Below are 18,550 nucleotides of genomic sequence, written 5' to 3' on the forward strand. Positions count from 1 at the left end.
GGAGGCGAGTGAGAGCGAAGTCCTGCAGTGTCCAAACAACACACACACACACACACACACTTCATACCTTCAAAGCACTTTTAAAGCATAGGCCCACAGGTGGCTCACGACATCAGTATGGAAAGTCGGTTCTCTGTGAAGTCACACATCACATCATTCCCTTCATGTGACACTCGTTCATTAGACGCGTGTTGTGTTGCTGCTCCTGCTGTTTAACTCCAGTTGTGGCTGATTACTCTGATTGTGCGGCTGCATGTCGAGCTTCCTGTCAGGGACGATAAAACAAGTGTGAACTGGAGCATCACAGGGTAAATGTGTTTTCTTTCTACATCTGGAGCAGATCTGAATGAGGCTGAAGTCACCTGATTTCCTCTCCTGCACATCTAAGTCATACAACTCAAAAGTCTCAACATGTGTGAAATCATACACAAAATGTCCCTAAAGCTGTGACCTCATGAGATCAGGCTGTCCAGAAGCGTCTTCTGTCTTCATCAGACGAGCTCTCATAAACCCAGCAGCCACAACAGGCCATGAGTCGGTGGAGACCCAAGCAGAGTGTTAAGAGACAAACGCAGAGCATCAACAAATACGAGCAGCTCTACTATTTCATAAATAAGATTAAATTGAGTCCTGAGCTGCAGAGTTTGTAGATCTCCATAGCAATGAAGTGATTTATCAGAGGACGAGGACTGAACCGTCCCCCCTCCGTTGGTGGTGAGGAGGAGGTCGCCACCGATGCCATCGATCCTCCGGGTATCAGGAGAATTAGAGCAGCACGACGGATGATCGCATCCTTGCTGATTTATCTGAAAAGAGTCCTGCTTGCTTCCCCGGAGAGATGAAATCATTGAGTCCAGCCGCGTCAGAGAGACTCGAGTCACTGGGCATTAAAACTGAACCCCCCTCTGATCCACTTTAAGGACCCGTGTGCCTATCCAGATATAATTGCTCCAGTGTTTCAGGCTGATGCATTAAGACGAGGACGGGGTCATTCATTTGTTGAGTGCACACCTTTACTACTCGCACTCTCTCCACCACCACACGTCCCAGATGCCCTCCATCTCTCTCTCTCTCTCAGTCACTCCATCTCTGAAAACACATTAATCATTGCAGACTCCCACATGTTTTCACCTCTACCTCCTCCCCGCCCATTTTCTCCTACTCCTCCAGTTCTCTTCCTCTGGAGCTGCAGGCAAGTGGGTCATCTGGAGGACTGTTTCCACTCGAGAGCGAGAGAAGAAGAAGAAGAGAGAGAAGAAGTGCAAAATCCCACATAAATGTGGAAATCAGTGATTCTTCTTACTGTCAGCAGCAAAAAGACAGACGAGTCTTTTCGTGGACGGTGGGACAAAGACTGACGTGATGACAGAAGAATGTGATTAATCAGCAAAGAAAAATCTACGTGACGGTTCAGACACGTCACTCCTCTGTGATTAATAACCACAAGAAAACCTGGTCTGCCTTTCACAGGACGTCACAAACTGGGATTTACTTCATGAATATTTCTGAGGCTGAAGGCTGCTAACACAAGCAGAAAGATGAACCCACGTCCCCCATGCAATGTTATCTGCTACCCTGCAACAGAAGAGGGTTGCGCTGGACCCCCAGTCTCTGAGCATCTGCTTCTGGCTTTTAATGAGGAGATTTCGCCATCTGCTGGCCTCATGTGCACATCAAACACACGTGTAAATAAAATTCACTCATTTAGTCGGCCAGGTTTATATAATAAATATGATAAAATCATTATCTGAAACAGAGAAGTCTGCTTAGTATTTTTACTTCTATCTGAGCACTTCTTTCATCACTGTGCAACGTAAACACAACCTACAACCTGAAATACTGCAGCAGAGCTCGATTATACCACATGGACGTCACATCAAGCGAGACCCGTCATCACCAGGATTAAGAAACACGGATGACCAACACTTCAAATATTCAGCTGAGTTCCCTTTTCTTTCTCAGGATGTCTTCATCCTCGTCTGTGATAAACAACCAGGCTCACTGCTTTAAGTGGGGCCTCCTCTGTGTGTGGATCCTCGTCGACTGTGAGGGCCACAAACACCAAACCCTGAAGAAACGTCCTGTCGGTAAATTAAGACCGCAGCACCATTAAAGGGGCCCGAAGTCAAAGGTGGCTCCAACAGTAAAGAGAGCAGCAGATCACCAGAGTAACCGCCAGCTGCTGCTCGCTGTGCTGTCTGCTGCGGCTACAGCTGCCGTTAGCTCAGTTAGCTGCGAAGCTAATTTCCTTTCTGGACATTCTGAGTTTGTTTTGTTTCCTTATTAAACTGAACTCTTAGAGAGCTTGTCAAACTTAGTGAACTCAATATCAATAAAAAAACAAATCATATTCATCTGCCAGCTGAAACTATGAGGGCCTCTAGAGGTACAAAGTGGTATTACAGACAGGATGAGCCGCGGCTAGCTGCTTAGCGTGCTAACTTCAGTTAATATCTCTGCTGCACAACACAGAGACGTGTCTGACATAACGTGAACACTGTTGTTCCGTCACGTTCTGGTGATGTTAGAATGTAAATTCCTGTCATAGCTTACAAACTGCACCTGCACAGCATCCATGAGCAGCTCTTTGTCTGGGAGACTCTCTGGTCTGAGCTCCATCATCATCATCATCATCGCTTCAACGCTCCATCTCGTCACATTCAGATGAAGTGAATTCAGCCGAGACGACTGACGGCAGCACAGACACACATCACACACACACATCACAGGGGAAAAAACTGAAGTAAAGTTCATGAAGTGTTTATTAAAGATCTTTCGAGATGGTCTGAAAAAGTTCACCTCTGACACGTTATTGCACCGAGTTCAGCCTCATGTCGTCAAGAGGCCAACAGCATCACTATCTCTTAAAAATAGAGGCAGTAGTGAAAATATGCCATCTGAACATTTTTCATAAATAGATTCAGTTCAGTGTTTTTGTCCATCAATCACACCTTTATATACAGATCACGAGGACAACGTAGCGCAAACTCATCTGGAACCGCACACTTCTACAAAACGCCGACTAACACGCCAGAAAGCATCTTTTACGCTGCACATCAGAGTCCTCGTTGTTTCTAATCCTTTTTGGCTTGTTAATGGACGTTTTGAGAAGACGCGTCACATAGTTTAAACTCTAAACAATCAACAAGAAATGTACAGTCATGAGACACCAGGCAGAGGACAGAAATGCATATATACAAACATACAGTCCAGGTGCGACACATAAATACAGACAAACCTGGAGCGCATACAGTGTATTTCCAACCGCTAACGGACTACATCTTAGAGATATTTTGAAACTCCCACGATCTTTAACAGGCATGAGAGCACTTGTTCAAACTGCAAAGGTGAGAACACAAACACCTTTGGCTTTACAGTTAAAGGGAACAGGAGGAAGTGGGGGAGGTGCAGTGCTTCTACAGGACGAGTTTCAGTGCATAGTTTGAACTCAGCATCACGATTATGTGCCAGGCATGAAAACAGGCAGGCAGGAGAGCAGCAGCCGGTGCTGATATCTGTGCATGTGGAGGTGGAGCAAACGCTTACTGACAGACCGGACGTTTGCTGGAGACGAGACTCAAAACAAGTGTTCATCCACAGAAGTTATGGCTTTCTGCGCCTTCTTAGGCTTTTACATCAGCTTGTGGATTTCTTTCCTCCTCTCCCTCCTGTTTTAATTTGTGGCAACGTGCCAAAATAATGAAATCATCCAGCTTGGAGAGTGAGGAGAGAAGCGGACAATCACACGTTAAGGCCTGATTTACATCATCACATTTAAAAAAAGCTCAGTAATACAAGCGAAAACCAAAAGACCAACAGATAAATAAGCAGAAAGATCATAAAGATTTCATCTGAAATGCTTTCACACAGGTCAACCGCCTTCCTGTCGTCGGCGAGCATCCATTCAGCGGGAGGAGACGCCATCAGCTTTGGTGTGAGACGTTTTCAGGTCACGTCCCGTGACTGAGGGCCTCTCCAGCTGCTCCTCGGGATCCAGCGTTTTAAACCCACACTCGGACCCAGACCCGCTCTACAGGGCGCCAGTCAGGCACAGGAACACCAGCACGTGGATCGCAAGCAAGTAGGCCAGGAAGAAATACCGAGAGCGGGCGCGGCTCGTCAGCAGCCTGGAGAAGTAGAGGCTCCGCCCTCTGAGCCACCGTCGGCACGCCACCACGCCGCCTTTCACCTGGAGGCACAGACGGCACGCAGTCAGAAACATCATGACACACGCTGCCTTACGCCAAGGTCAGCCGTCGCACAAACGGGACGAGCGAAGGAAAGAGACGAATGAAAGGATGAATTAAGTGGTTTGTTTGGCGTCGCACCTTTCGAGTTATCAGAGGCTGGTTTGGGTTAAGACTGAGAGCCTCCCACTCCTCTTCGGTCTCCATCTCGATGCTGAAGTCTCTCGGACCGTCTCTGGACAGACCGGATCCAACACTGACAAACAGAAACATTTCACATGTGTGTGTGTGTGTGTGTCTGTGTGGGTGTGTATGTGTGAAGCTGAGGCAGACTAGCGGCTCATTTTGGGCCTTACCTCTTTGCTTGGTCCTCAGAAAGACGTAGAGCCTCCTCTGCTGTCTCTCTTCTGGCTCTCTCATCTGCCAGACTCTGCTCCACCTCCAGCAGCCTGACACACACACACACACACACACACACACACACACACACACACACACACACACACACGTTAATCATCTGTAGGAGCACGAAGCTGCACTTTAACGGACGATCTTCTCACCGTTCTCGGAGCTGACTGGCTTCAGCAGCTTCAGTACTCGACGGGTTGTTGCTCTTCTCCTGGGGGGCTCCAGGTGCAACTTCAGCGTATACTGACCCCTGGTGGTGAAGAGACAACATTACAGGTAAACTGAGTTGACTTTTTTGTTGTATGTTTTTTATTTCAAAGAACAGCAGCTCAAAGAGACAGTAACACAAGGACAAACTGTGCACATGCTAATACAGTCAGAGAATAATATAAAAGCTGCATGAAGGGTCTGTGAAGTGAGTAAATCACATGGAGCACAACACTCAGCAGAAGCAGCTGATCACAGATGTGTTGGCTCCACCTTTACCTTCCACGTCTGCTGTCTTCACAGGCAGGAAGTGGCCCACGTGAGCAGCAGAGACGTGGACGTATGTTGGGACGCTTACCTGAGCCTGGCCTTGGACTTGGCCTTCCAGCCAGTGGCAGCGATTCTGGGTGTCCCTCAGTGTTTGGGAAACGGCCCTCAGCTGAGCTGCAACAGCACCTTTCTCCTCCACCACCTGCTGCAGCTGGAGGCGGAGCATCCATCTGATTACTGCTTTGATCCTCAAGATACGCTTTCATCGTTACTTTACAGCCGTCATGTCTTTTGCAGACGGTGAACATCAGCGCTGAGCTGCACCATCAAGGATTAATGTTTAAACCTGATTAAATGATGGTGTGACTTTAAATCCCAAACTCTTTAAATGCTGTATGCTTTCAATATTTGTGTATTCACGGCACAAGTTTCTAAATGTGCCACAGACTTCTGCCCAATTTTAAATGTGAACTTTCTCATTTTAAACGTGGTTATGTTTCAGCTCCGTCATACCTTAGCGGTGACCTGCTGCAGGTACTGGTCTCGTTGTTGGATCTCATACATGCAGCGCTGCAGGTCTCTGTGGAGCTGGATCCTCTCTGCCTCCAACTGACTCAACACCTCATCCGCTACACCCTGACCTGCCAGGACCAGCGTTTCCTGTTGGGCAGAAGGAAAAAACAAAGATGAAGACCTGAACAAAAGAATTTTTGTAAACTTTTTGTAAATCACGTTTTTGACCCTCTGAGGTTGCCGTAGCTGGTCAGAGAATTAGCAGACTGAGTTACTCACAGAAAAACAGGAACACAGGTGGTTCAATGTTCAGTATGTCCGTTAAAATGGATGCTTTGATTTCCACGAGCACATTCATGTAATTCCTATTATGTGTTACCATCGAGCCAACAGATGATTTATTATCAATTTAAGAACAAAAACAAAATGGATTCAAGATTCATAATGAAAGAATCAGGTGGGATTCCTACTGAATAGAATTTTTTCATCCCTAATAAACACAATATCAGCAAAATAAATAAAAATCTGATAGCTGGTATTGACCACCAATCATGTGCCAGTCGGTCATCAAAAGCACGTGTTGGACTGACACCTGCAAACAAACTCACCTTGACCTGCGGCGTGTCCTTCCTCTCTGTGTCGGACCTACACAACACAAAAAACATCACAGATCACAAGCTAACACGACCACTGCTGTTTCCATGCCAACATGAAGGCAGCTGCTCGCTACTGTTGGGAAAATATCAAAGCGTCCAGCGATTGCGCCTTTGTTTCTGATGCGTGGAAAACCGTTTGAGTCGAGACGTTTTGGGGAAGGACACAGTTTTATCTGAGGACCACATCATCATCTTTAGGATACGCATTTATTTTGAAATTCCTACGGCATGTCTTCCTGGGCAGGTGATGGCAAACTGCCAGATAAAATTTTGTATCGAGTGGAGAAACTACTACATTTTAAATTCAAAATTCACAAGTCTGAACTTATCTCTGCTTATCGTCAGTCTGCCGTTACCTCGGATCTGATGTTTGCTGCTGGTGGCTGCCGATTTCCTGTCCAGCCGACACTCCGGAAGTTTGCATCTTCTTTACTGTCGGCTGCAGCTCGTCCATCTTCTGTCTCGTCTCCTGAAACAGTCGTCAGTCACAAAGAAAAGTGTTGTCAGAGTTTTACGGACACCAGAAAATGTGCATCCCAACAGAAAAACACCATGCAAGTCAAAGCAATGGTACGAATTAAAATCAAAAGCTAACTGGCCCTGCATGCTTTCCACAAAATGAAACACAGCAGAGAGATGAGGTGCAAGCAGCCAACAGCCAAACAGCCAAACTCCAACCACAGCCGATGACTCCACTTACCCGCCCATCCGTCTCATCCGGCAGGGCGTTTCCTTTTGACTCTTCCACACTCGTGGAGGTGACAGCCCCTGGGCTTGACCCTTGCCTGGACTCAACCAGTCTTTTGGCCCCACTCAACTCATCAATCAACCGGTCACGATCATTCTGGAGGCTGGCCATGGACCTGGAGAACGCGGACAGCTGCCTGCTGTACGTGTTATTTTCCAGGACGACCTGCTTCAGTTCCCGTTCCTTCTCTGACACAGCCTTCGACAGTTCATCCAACAACTTGTTTAGCTCTACGTGAGTGTCTTTGCTTTCTAAAGCTTTCAGTTTGTGGACAAGGATGTCCCTCTCTTTGGCGAACATGGCCAAGTCAGAGGTGGCATCCTGCAGGCTGCGCTCTACCTTGTTCAAGGCTGCCTGAGTCTCTCTGAGTTCGTCATCGTATCTGTTTCTCAGAGTTTTGAAGTCTTCGATGAGCTGGTCTCGGTCATTCTGCAGAGCAGCCATAGCTTTGCACAGGGACTCGTTCTGAGCCCTCGCGTCTTTGCTTCGTGTTCTGGCCTCTGACAACTGCTGCTCCATTTCAAGTTGGTCTTTTGCGAGCTCCGCCACCCTTCGATCAGCCGTCTCCCGCTCATTCCTCATTAGCTCCACCTCACGCTCGAAAGTGTCCAACTCACTGTTGTATTTGTCCTCAGCTTCGGCCAGTTTTCGGTCCGTCACGTTTTCCACCAGCTGCATTTTTTCCTTGAGCTCATCAGTTAGGGTTTTCTGAGAAAGAAGTTGTTGCTGGAGGTCATTACATTCAGCGGCTTTGGCTGCCACAGCTTCCTGCAGATCAGCAATCACTTTGCCTTCATTTGTTGTGGCTCGCTCCTTTTTTAGAGACAATATAACAGCTTCCTGTGTTGACACCTGCGCTTTAAGTTTAGAGATCTCTGCTTTTAAAGTACTGCTCGCCTCTTCTTCCTTCTGGAGTTCCAACTGAGACCCTCTGTGCTGCTTTTCAGCTGCAGCCTTTTGGTTTTCAAGGTTTTTGATCACATCCTGCTGCTTCTTCAGCAGCACCTTCAACTGGTTGTCCTTGAGGGATAAAACCTGATTCAAATCCTCTCGGTAGCGAACCAGTTGGGCCCTCAGCATTGCGTTCTCAGAATTGAGATCGTCCATTTGATGTAACAATTTTCTTATTTCATGTTTGAGGCCTTTGGCAGCACCACCTTCTCCGTCAGCAGAGCCCTCTTTACTCGTTAAACCTAACTGACTCTTTGCTTCAAGAATTCTGTATTCTGACATCAGTCGCTCTCGTTCACTCTGTAAAGACACCATTGAGTTCTTGAATGACTCCATCTTGGCGGCCATCTGCTCCTTTTCCTGGGTGGATCTGTTCACTTTAATTTGCAGACTTTTGACCTTGGCCTCGAGCGCTCTCAGCTCTTTGTCAGCCTTTTCTCTTTGGTATCGTGATGATGTCAACCTGTCCTCGTACACCGTGACCTGGGTGCGATAATTTGCCTGGAGCTGTTCTAGATATCCTGACATCTGTCCGTCCCTGCAGGACAGTAAGGAGGAGATCTCGGCGTCTTTGCTCTGGAGGAGTGTCTTCAGTTGCAGAGAAATTCCCTCCTGCTTCTCAAAGTCAGCCTGAAGTTTGCCATTTTGAGACTGCAAAAGCAGCAGCTGAGCTTCAGAGTCAGCGTTTATCTTCTCTATTTGCTGTAGATTTAGCTGCATTTGGGAAATCACATCTTCTTTGTCAGCAAGCTGCCGGTTCAGTGCACTTTTATCTTGTTCTGCTCTTTCAACTTGAGTACCGAGTTCCTTCACCTGCACGGTCATAACCTCCACAGTCTCGGCAAGCTCGGCGTTGCTTGCGCTCATGACGAACAGCTGCCTCTGCTGAGCAGCGGCAGCGACAGAGTATTCGTTCAGCGTCCTCTCCAGTCTCGACTTGGTCACTCGTAGTTCATTCACCTCTTTGTCTTTCACCCTCATGTCTTCCAGGAATCGTTTAATCACGAAACCCTGTTCAAGGAGCTGGTTGTCCTTCTCGTTTAAGGTCTTTTGGTACGAACTATTCCAGTGTTTGGCAGCCTCTGCCCCTTGAGGAGAGGCAGACAAAGCAGACAGCCTGGCTTCATTGGTCTCAGCTGCTCTTTTCAGAGTATTCATTTGTAGTTCTTGAGAGTCCAGTTGCTGCCTCAGTTCATTAACTTTTTGACTTTCTTGATCTTTCAGGACTCTCAGGTCATCTATCTGTTGCTGTAACTGCCGCTGATTGTCCATGTAAGAATTAAATTGTTTCTCATCTATACTTGTTCTCTCCACGACCTTGTTATCAGACTTCCTACGCGCCTCTGATATGTTCAGAGTCAACTGGTCTCTTTCAGACTCGACACGCAAAATCTTTTCTTTGGCCTGCTGAAGGAGATTCTTGTGTGTCGTCACCTCAGCTTCGACTTGGCTATTTCTCTCCTCTAAAAATGATATTTTCTCTGAACCCTTTTTCAGATCTTTCTCCATGTGTTCTAATGCCGACCGCGATGTCTTCAAAGAACTCTCTAAATCTAAAATCAGCTCTTGGTATTTAATGCAGTTCTGCTGCAGCTGATTTATCTCCTGATGCTTTTCCTTGAGTAGCTCTTGCAGTTCTTTATTCACGTTCTTGGAGCCCTCGTTGCCTCTCTGGACAGTCTTGAGCTTCTCCTCAAACTCTCTGACTAGTTTGAGCTGCTCCTCCTCTTTTTCATGACGAACTTGATTACTCATCTCCTTACTAGCAGCCAGCTGAGAGCACAGCTGCATGTTTTGGGTCTGCAGAACAGTGACAGACTCAGTCAGTTCATCAATCCTTTCAGAGTTTTTGAGGATCACCGTTTCCAAATATTCATTTTCATTCTTTACTTTGTCTGAAATCTCTTGAACATTTTCAAGCTCCTCCTGCAGAAGAGACTTATCATCCTCCAAGATTCTCACCTTCTCATTTAGGCTAATAGTCTCTTGGCTGTGTCTGTTCATAACGTCTCTGAGCTCTTTAATCACATCATCTTTCTTTCCCAACTGCATTTCATGATCATTCTGTATCTTCTCAATCCTTTCAGAAAGATTTTGCTTCTCTTTCTGTAACAAGTTGCTGATTTCCAATTGAGCACCGAGTTCTGTTTTCTGGGCTTCAATCTGGGCAGTCAGTGAGTTGTTCAAGCCGAGTGCTTCATCGAGTTTAAGCTGCATGTTGTTTCTGTATGTATTTGATTCCAAGTGCTTCTTCTCCAATGAACAGCTGGATTCTTCAAGCTTTGTTGCCATTTGGTTATTTTCAGCCTGCAGTTCAGCAAGTTTCTCTCTGAGATCCTCTGATGAACCTTTAAGTCTGCAAATCTCATCCTCCAGTTTTTGATTTTTATCAGTCAGCTCGCACATCGTCATTTTGTGGTTTTCTTCAAGCTCAGCCAGCTCTTCTCTGGTTTTCTGGTTCTCTTCCTCCAGCTCCTCAGCCTTTCTCTGTTTCTCTTTGGAAAATGTGCGCATCCTTTCTTTGATTCTTGAATTTTCTTCCTCCATCTCTCTCGCTTGCTTCTCCAGAATCTCCATCTCGGTCTCGTGTTTGTGGATTTTTCTGAGGGCTTCCTGCCTATCTCTTCGGGCTGCCTCCAAAAGCTGCCTCATCTTATCCATTTCACTGCTAACATTTTCATAAGCTTGCAAAAGAGATTCGTACTCCTGTTTCAGCTCGGCGTGCTTTGACTTCCACTTGGAAAGCTCGTCTGTCTGAGAGTCCTTAAGAGATTCGAGCTGACAGGAAAAAGCTTGTTTCTGCTGGGTGATGTTTTCGATGGTCAGTTTCAGGCTGTCACAAGCTGCTGATAGGCTGCGATTCTCGCTGAGGACGCCATCGACTTTGGCGCTGAGCTTGTCCTTCTCCTCGTTCAGAGACGACACAGAGCTTTCCAGGTCCAGATTTTGTTGCTTCAGCCTCAGCTCTGATGATTCCAGAGCAAAGTACTCGGTCTCTTTAGCTTCAAGTTTGGCTGACAGCTTTTCTACTTCTTCCTTGACTGCTGTATTTTCCTTCAACAGTTCTTTCCTCGAAACCAGAGCTGCTTGAAGTTTCCTGCTTAGGAGAGCAATTTTGCTTTGGTTGTCCTGATCATTCATTTTGGTGCCATCTTCCCGAGATTTCTGGCGCTCATCAGTCTCGGTTCTCATCCTTTCAATGGCAGTTTCGCGCATTTTAATTTGCTGCTGCAACTGCAGTTCAAGTGCGGCAATCAGTTCTTGCTTTTCTGAAAGCTGAGCCTGAGAAACTAACAAGGCATCATCTTTCTCCTTTAGCTTCACTTCGAAGTTTTCAGCACATTTGCAAGACAAACAGACTCTGCTGTCATTGTTAACGTCTTCCTGTTCGAGGCTCATTTCAGCCATCTCTACTTTCTCTGACTCTTTCAGTTTCTTATTCAGCACGGTTACCTGGTCTTTGAGTTCATCAATTAAACTGAAAGCATTTTCTTGTTCTTGCTTCAACAAATCCAAATCCCGTTGCTTTTCAGTACAGTGTAGTCGTGCTTTTTCAAGCTCCTCCTCCAGAACACCTTTGTCCTGACTGAACTGCTGCTGTGTTTCTGCTAATGTCTTTTGGATGGTTAGAACCTCTAAGGATTTCTGTGACACTAAACCACCTGTTGTCTCAAGTTCTGCTTTCATCCGATTGCTTTCCTCCACAAGAGCCTTACTTTCTTCAAGCAAAAGTTGGTATTTTTCTTCATTTGCTTGTATGTGTTCCCTCAGTGAAGACTCAGAGGTTTTTAGCTGAGTCACCAAAGCAATGTTTTCATCCAATAAAGCTTGCTTCTCCTGTTGGGTCTTCAACTCAGCAACTTTAACTGTTTCCTGGTATTTCTCAGCTTGCTGGGTTTTCTCTTTTACTTCTGCATGAGCTTTCTCCAAGTCATTCTCCACCATGTGAAGTTTTGATCTCAAAGCTTCTGCTCGCTGCTCCATGACAGCAAGAGCCTCATCTTTACTTGCCATCTCAACAGACACACTCTCAAATCTGGATTTAATATTTTCTAGCTCTATTTGCAAGTTTGCTAGAGAATGGCACTGCCTCTCCTTCTCAGCCAGACACATCTTCAGATCTTGCAGGGTTTTATCCCTCTCTTCGACAAGCTGTCTTAACGCGTCCAGTTCATCTTGATTAGACAAAGAGGTTTTACGGAGCTCCTCCAATTCCCTGACCTTCTCGTCGAGGTTTAGCTGGACAGCGTTTAGCTCGTTTGTCTGCTGACAGCGTTGCTCCAAGAGGGCCTTGTAGTCATCTTTCAATTCAGTGAGTTCTTGGGTTAATTTCTTTTCATTTTCTTGAGCCTTCTTCATCGTCTCTTTGCGTGCCAGCAACGCAGCCTGAGCTTTTCTCTGCAGCGTCGCCTTTTCATGCTTCACCTGTGCAAGTTCATTTTCTAAATCGACGGCGGCAGCAGCAGTAGAGGAAGATTTGTCCTTCAACTCGTCTTTACATGTCTTGATTTCATTCTGAAGCTCATCTAATTTCTGCATCCAGCCTTTTCGGTCCTGCTCAAAAGATTCTTCTCTCTCGGCAGCACTGGACTGCAGCTGCTCGATAAAGGAGCTTTTCTCAGTCAGTGTTTGCAGAGTTTCTGACAAATGCACTTCTTTCTCATTTAAAGTGGCCTGCAAAATTTGTTTTTCTGACTGCAGTTGATTCACAAGTCTTTCGCTTTCTGTTTTTTGCTCAAGGATCTCTCCTTGCTCGAGAATTTTCTTTTCAAGAAGAGAAATGTTTTCTTCATACACTTTTGCAGCAACCTGAGCTTGATTTGTTACTTCCTGCAACTGAGCCTGCAGAAGTGAAACCTCAGTTTTATTGTTTGCGCTCTCTTCATTCTGGTTTTCATACTGCTCAATTTTTTTCAACAGCTCCCTTCGTAGAATGAGGGCAGCTTGAAGCTTCTTCTTTGTTGCATCCTTTTCTTTGGACACCTTGGCTAGTTCACTCTTTAAAGCATCCTTTTCTTTAATCAGCTCAAGCCTTTCTAGATTCTTGGTCTCGATTTCATTTTGAGAGCACGAAATATGTTCTTCTAGCTGCTGAGACATCTCTCCCAGCCTCTTCGTGGAGGTTTTGTGTTCTTGCTCCATGCATTCTAATTGTGCTATTAGTGCTGTTTTTTCCTCACTAAGTTTCATTCTTTCATTTGAGGCAGATTCCATGACTTGAGCGATGGATGCGTCTTTATCTTTCAACTGCTGACTAAGTCCAGCAAGTAGTTCCTTCTGTTGGCTTACCTGAATGCTCATACAGGTGATTTGTTCCTCTTTTGTTTGCAGTTCACTGTGCAAAGCAGAGTGTTTCACAGAAGCTTCTTTCACTTTTTCTGACTCAGCACTGAGCTGAGTGCGTAGGTGTTCCACCATCTCCTGCAAAAGATCAACTTGTTGACCCCTCTCATCATTACTCCTCTCTCCTTCATTAAGCGCTTTCTGGGTTCTTTGTAATTGTGCAACGGTTTTATCCAACTCATTTTTCAAAGCGCCTACATCAGACTGATGATTTTCCTGTAACTGTTTAATCATGTCCTGTAAAGAGGCCTTTTCAGCGGATCGCTCAGATGCGACTGGTGACGAGGAATCTTCAACACAATAGTTCTTCCTCGTTAAAAGATTTTGTAACTCCTGTTCTGCAGATTTTAAAGCCTGTTGCAAATTACTGTTGTCATGCTCCTTTTCCTGGACAGATGCTAATACCTTCTCAAGTTGAATCCTGGATGCGGCTGCCTCCAGCTCTTTAGTGCTCAGCTGTTCTGAACCCTGTCTAACAGCAGAGGAAGCCTCTGCTAATTTCTCCTGCAAACTGTCCAAGTCTTGCTTCAAAGCATTAACTTTAACATCTTTAGACTTCATTTCATTTTCAACACTTTTCAACTGCTCTGCAAGTAGGTTCTTATCCTGTTTTTCTCTGTCCAGAACTAACAGCCACTCTTTCTCAGAGTCCTGCAGAATTTGCTCTATCTTTTGAATGTTTTCTTTCAATCGAGACAGCTCTTCATCTTTGCCACTAACCTTTTCTTGAAGGCTCTGCTTCTCGGACGTCATTTTCTCCATTGTTTCCTTCATGCTGTTGGACTGCTCCTCCTTTTGAATCTGCAGCTCCCCCTGCAATGCCTGCATTTGATGATGTCTCCTTTCCAGCTCCTCTTTTTCACCAAGAATTTTTCTAAGCTCCTCTTGCAAATGAGCATTTTCATTGCTGGCAGCCATAAGAAGTTTCTGCTTCTCTTCCTTCAGCAAACTCATCTCCTCATTTAGTCTCTTATTTTGCTCCTCAAGCTTTTGTATTTCTGAAACCAGCTGAGTCGTGTGCTTGGCCTGAGATGAGTACTGACTATTAATTGCGTGAAGAGCCATTTCCCTCTGCTCAAGGTTTTCTGTCAGTGAATTCATTTGTGAGACAACTTGAAGATGTTGTGACTTGAGTCTTTCTATTTCAACTGTCAGCAGTGACACGCTCGCTTGATGAGAAGAGAAAGCTTCATCCTTTTCCCTTGAAAGACTGGAGTTCAGGTCTTCTGTTCTCTCAAGTTTGTGATGGATCTCAGATACCTCGTTTCTCAGTGTTTCTATGGTGCCCTTTGCTGTCTGGTGTTCATTATTGGCATCAACCAATAACTTATGAAGGTTGGACACCTCATCAGTCCTTTGGGACAGTTGGTTTCTCACATCTTGCAGCTCCTCCAAGTTGGTTGCATATTTCTCTTGTAGGTTGTTAAAGGCACTTTGTGTTTCTTCTGCTGACGTCTTGAGGTTTCCACACTCAGTGGACAGCGACTGAATTTGACCCTGTAGCTGTGACACCAACTCTGTGCTTTCCATGAACTGAGTTTTGAAGAGCGACGCCTCGTCTGCCTTTCTCTGAATATCCTGAAGACACTTGGATTGGTTCGAAAGAGCTGCATCTTTGTCTTCCAAGGCCTTTGTCAGATTTTCCACTTCAGTCATCTGCACTTGGAGGGTGCTACTGAGCTTTGTGACCGATTCTTTGAGGTGTGAAATCTGTTCTTTTAAGCTCTCACACTCGGCCTCTTTGGCTTGTAGATTTGAATTGATGTTTGCGACAGCAGCCGAAGACTGACTTTGATATTCAAGGCTTGACTGTTCTTTTTTCTCCAAAGCATCTCTCAGCACGGATGACTCCGAAGTGAGACTGTCGACTTGACCTCTGAGTTTGAAGACAGAATCTTCAAGCTCTGAAACTTTTGTACTTAAGCTGCCATTGTCATCTGCTCTCTGCTTCAGCTGCTCCTCCTGCTCAGCAATCCGACTGTTGAGCTGCTGGATCAAAGTTTCCCGCTCTTTCAGGCAGTCATCTTTTTCTTGCATGGTCAGATGAAGTCTCTCCTTCTCTGAGCTTTCTGTTCTGAGACGTGTGACTTCTTCCTGCGCTTTGGACAGCTCTGCCAATGTTTTCTGAAGTTCGGTTTTTAACTTTGAACTCTGCTCATTCAGTGCTTGAATGTTGTCTTTAAAATCAATAACCTCTGCCTTCCTCAGGTCTTCCTTTTGGGTCAGCTGGCAGTTTTCCGCCATGAGTTTCTGCACGGCAGCCTTTAGGTTGGTCATTTCAACCTCCATCTCTGCAGCACTTTCATTCATGGCACCAAGCTGACTGCTGAGGGAAATCACCGAGTCGTTTCGTTTATTCAGCTCGTCTTTGTGGTTTTGAAACTCATTTGTTACTTCTTTTAATGTCCGTTCTTTTTGTTCTAACTGCTGTTTCGCCTCCAGACTCTCCTGCCTGACAGACTCTATTTCAACCTGCATTTGTGATACGAGTGTTTTCTGGAGCATGGCTTCGTTCTGGTAGACGCTACATTCCTCTGCTTTCTGCTGCAGCGTTGTGTCTTTCTCCACGAGCCCCGACCTGAGCACAGATGCTTGTTCCTGGAGCATAGATACAGTATCCTGAAGCTGCAGCAGCTGGTTCTGCCGAGTTTCCAGCTGTGAACCCTGTTCTGTCACAGTTTGTTCTTTCTCATTCAAGGACTTGCTGAGTTGATGAACTTGCTCTTTTAAGCCGTCAACTTGCTCCCGCAGACTCTGAAGGTGTTCTTCTCTCTCCATCAATGTTTTTGACAAATTAGCACATTCACTTGCTTTCTCAAGCAAACCTGCAGAGCTTGACAGTTCGCTTTCCCTGAGGACCTTTTTTAATTCATCTGCCGCAATAGTAAGAGTCTGCTTTTCCTTCAACAAGCTGTCAATTATTTTCTGATTCTCTGAGATTTGATCTTGGAGTGAACTCCTCGCAGTGGTTAGCTCAGAAACAGATCTGATGTTCTGTGCCAACTCCTCTTGTAGTGTCTGGTTGTTTTCGGTCAGGCTGCTAATCGTCAAGCTAAAACTGGAGTTCTGTTCAAGAGTTGCTTTCAGCCGCTCGTCGAGTTCAGACAGAACTCGCGTTTGCTGAGCGAGCTCATTTTCTCTGGATTCACAAACAGCCCGAAGTCTCTGGTTTTCTTCAGCGAGCTCCGTCTGCCTCAGCTCTGCCTCGGACTTAAGCTTTCTGGCGTTTTCTTGCAGGACACTGATTTGTTCACTGAGAGATTTGACAGCCTTGTTGGTGTCGCTCAGTTCGTCTTGGTGTTTTTGACACTGTTGCTTCACACTTTTCAGCATTTCTTCTCTGTCATGAATTTGCTGGTGAAGCTGCGAGTGTTCTTCATGAAGTGATTCAGCGTCTGCTTGTAGCCTGCACACAATATCTTTCTGCTGTGTGACTTCATTTTGCAAACTGTGGTTCTCTCTCAACACTGCGTCCTTGTCCTTGAGCTCAGCCTGCAGACTGCACTCCTGTTCCTGAAGCAGAGACAGCGTTTCCTGAAGTTGCCTTTGCTGGTTTTGCTGGGCCTCCATCTGTGCTCGGAGATCACCGACAGTCTGCTGCAGCTGGTCTGCCTCAGCCGTCAGAGTCTGCACCTGCTCCTGCAGTTGTGTCACCTTCTCCTCCCTCTCCCTGAGTAACTGCTGGAGATTATTACATTCATTAGTTTTCTCCAGCAACATCTCTGAGTTTGAGTTTGCGCTTTGCTCAAGAACTCTATTTAACTCATTAGTTCGAAGACTGAGTTCCTCTTTTTCTTTTTGCAGCCCTTCAATTATTGTGTTGCTTTGTGAAAACTGAGTTTCCAGCCTGGATATTTTGTCCTGCTGTGATTCCTTTTCAAGTATCACTTCTGAAATAGTTTTTACTCTTTCAGTCAGCTCCAGTTCAAGCCTCTCCTTCTCTTTTGTGAGGCAATGCACTTGATTCTCAAAACTTCTATTAAACTCAAGGGTAGATGTCACCTTTTCATTGAGCTCATGTACATTCTGCTTCTGCAGCTCAAGCTCCTCGGTCAGCCCTTTCACTTTGTCTTGCAGCTGATTTTTCTCAGCGTTCATGTCTTTTAATCGGTTCTTGAGTTTGGAGATATTTTCAGATTTGTTCTGAAGTTGGCTGCTCAATTTCTCATTTTCTGAATTGCGGGCTTTTAATTGGGCGTTGACCTTGTGCCTCTCGTCCTCAGCCTGTTTATCAGTGGTCCTCAGTTGGTTTTCCAGTGATGCTATGGTTTCCAGTTTCTCTTGCATGGCCTTTTTGATGAGCTCTTCACTCTGCACTTGGTCCTCTAATTGTCTGGACAGTGTCTGCATTTCATTATTGTATTTTTCCACCTGTGCCAGAAGTTTGTTCTGTTCATCCTTGAAAGATTTGAGCTCTTTTTCATACATCTGTTCTTTATCATGCAGCTGTTGCTGTAGCTGCTCGTTGCTGGTATTTTTGTCCTTGAGCTGCATGACGAGTTCTTCTGACTCCTGGAGCCTTTGGGTGGATGAAGTCAGCTGCTCCTTCAGGGACGAGACGTGTGATTCACATTCAGACAGATGATTTCGATGGCTCACAGTCTGTTTCTGGATCTCCCCTCGAAGGTCCTGAATAGTTTTCTTGTCCTCTTCAGCCTGCTTTACCAGAAGTTCCACCTCAGCCACTTTAGACTCTCTGTCCTCTTTGACTTTGACCAACTCCGCCTCAGTGTCCTTGAGGTTTCCGACCAGCTCTGCGATCTTGCTGTCGAGGGTTTTCTGGTCCGAATTCCGTGACTCTCTGATAATCGTGGTCTCCCGCTCTGCCTTACTCAGAGCATTTTCTACATGAAGCAGGTTCTCTTCTTTGAGTTTGAGCTCCTGCTTCAGCACTGTGACCTGCTCTGCATATTCTGCCATGTTACCAGAGAGGGTTGATATCTCCTTGTCCTTTTCCAACAGGACATCTTTAAGACTATCAATCTCCCGCTCACAGCTCTGAAGGTCATGAATGAGTTGGGCTCGTTCTTCCAAGTAGGCCGTGTTTAGTTTGTCCAGCTCCTCGTTCGTCTGATCAAGCTCAGTTTGTAAAGTTTCTATGGTGGCTTCCTGCTTTTGCGTCTGAAAATGAGCAGATGAAATAAAAATGATGAAGCATCAAGCGAGGAAGAAAAATTTCAAATCAACAGCCACATGGCAAGATAACAAACGTAACAGCGCTTTAAACCTTCTTATAATAAACAACAAATAGCCTGCAGGTTTATTCA

The 18,550-nt window shown here is 45.6% G+C and overlaps 1 protein-coding gene across 5 annotated transcripts in view; it reads right to left on the reverse strand.

Annotated features, from left to right (window-relative positions):
* Positions 1–2,744: 2,744 nt before the first annotated feature.
* Positions 2,745–18,550, reverse strand: part of LOC124063642 (golgin subfamily B member 1-like) — a 29,900-nt gene continuing 14,094 nt past the window's right edge. For 4 of the 5 annotated variants that reach the window (XM_046397524.1, XM_046397499.1, XM_046397515.1 and 1 more), the window contains 9 exons: positions 6,942–18,404; positions 6,598–6,710; positions 6,194–6,230; positions 5,586–5,732; positions 5,161–5,283; positions 4,748–4,845; positions 4,544–4,636; positions 4,329–4,443; positions 2,745–4,189 (listed from right to left, as the gene is read on the reverse strand). In XM_046397524.1, coding sequence (XP_046253480.1) covers positions 4,031–4,189; positions 4,329–4,443; positions 4,544–4,636; positions 4,748–4,845; positions 5,161–5,283; positions 5,586–5,732; positions 6,194–6,230; positions 6,598–6,710; positions 6,942–18,404 — 12,348 coding nt within the window. In that variant the 3' untranslated portion in view covers positions 2,745–4,030. The remainder of the gene's footprint in view (positions 4,190–4,328; positions 4,444–4,543; positions 4,637–4,747; positions 4,846–5,160; positions 5,284–5,585; positions 5,733–6,193; positions 6,231–6,597; positions 6,711–6,941; positions 18,405–18,550) is intronic. The other variant, XM_046397508.1, reaches the window with a different exon arrangement.

Source organism: Scatophagus argus, chromosome 1 (assembly GCF_020382885.2).
Source record: "Scatophagus argus isolate fScaArg1 chromosome 1, fScaArg1.pri, whole genome shotgun sequence".
Classification (NCBI taxonomy): Eukaryota; Metazoa; Chordata; class Actinopteri; family Scatophagidae; genus Scatophagus; species Scatophagus argus.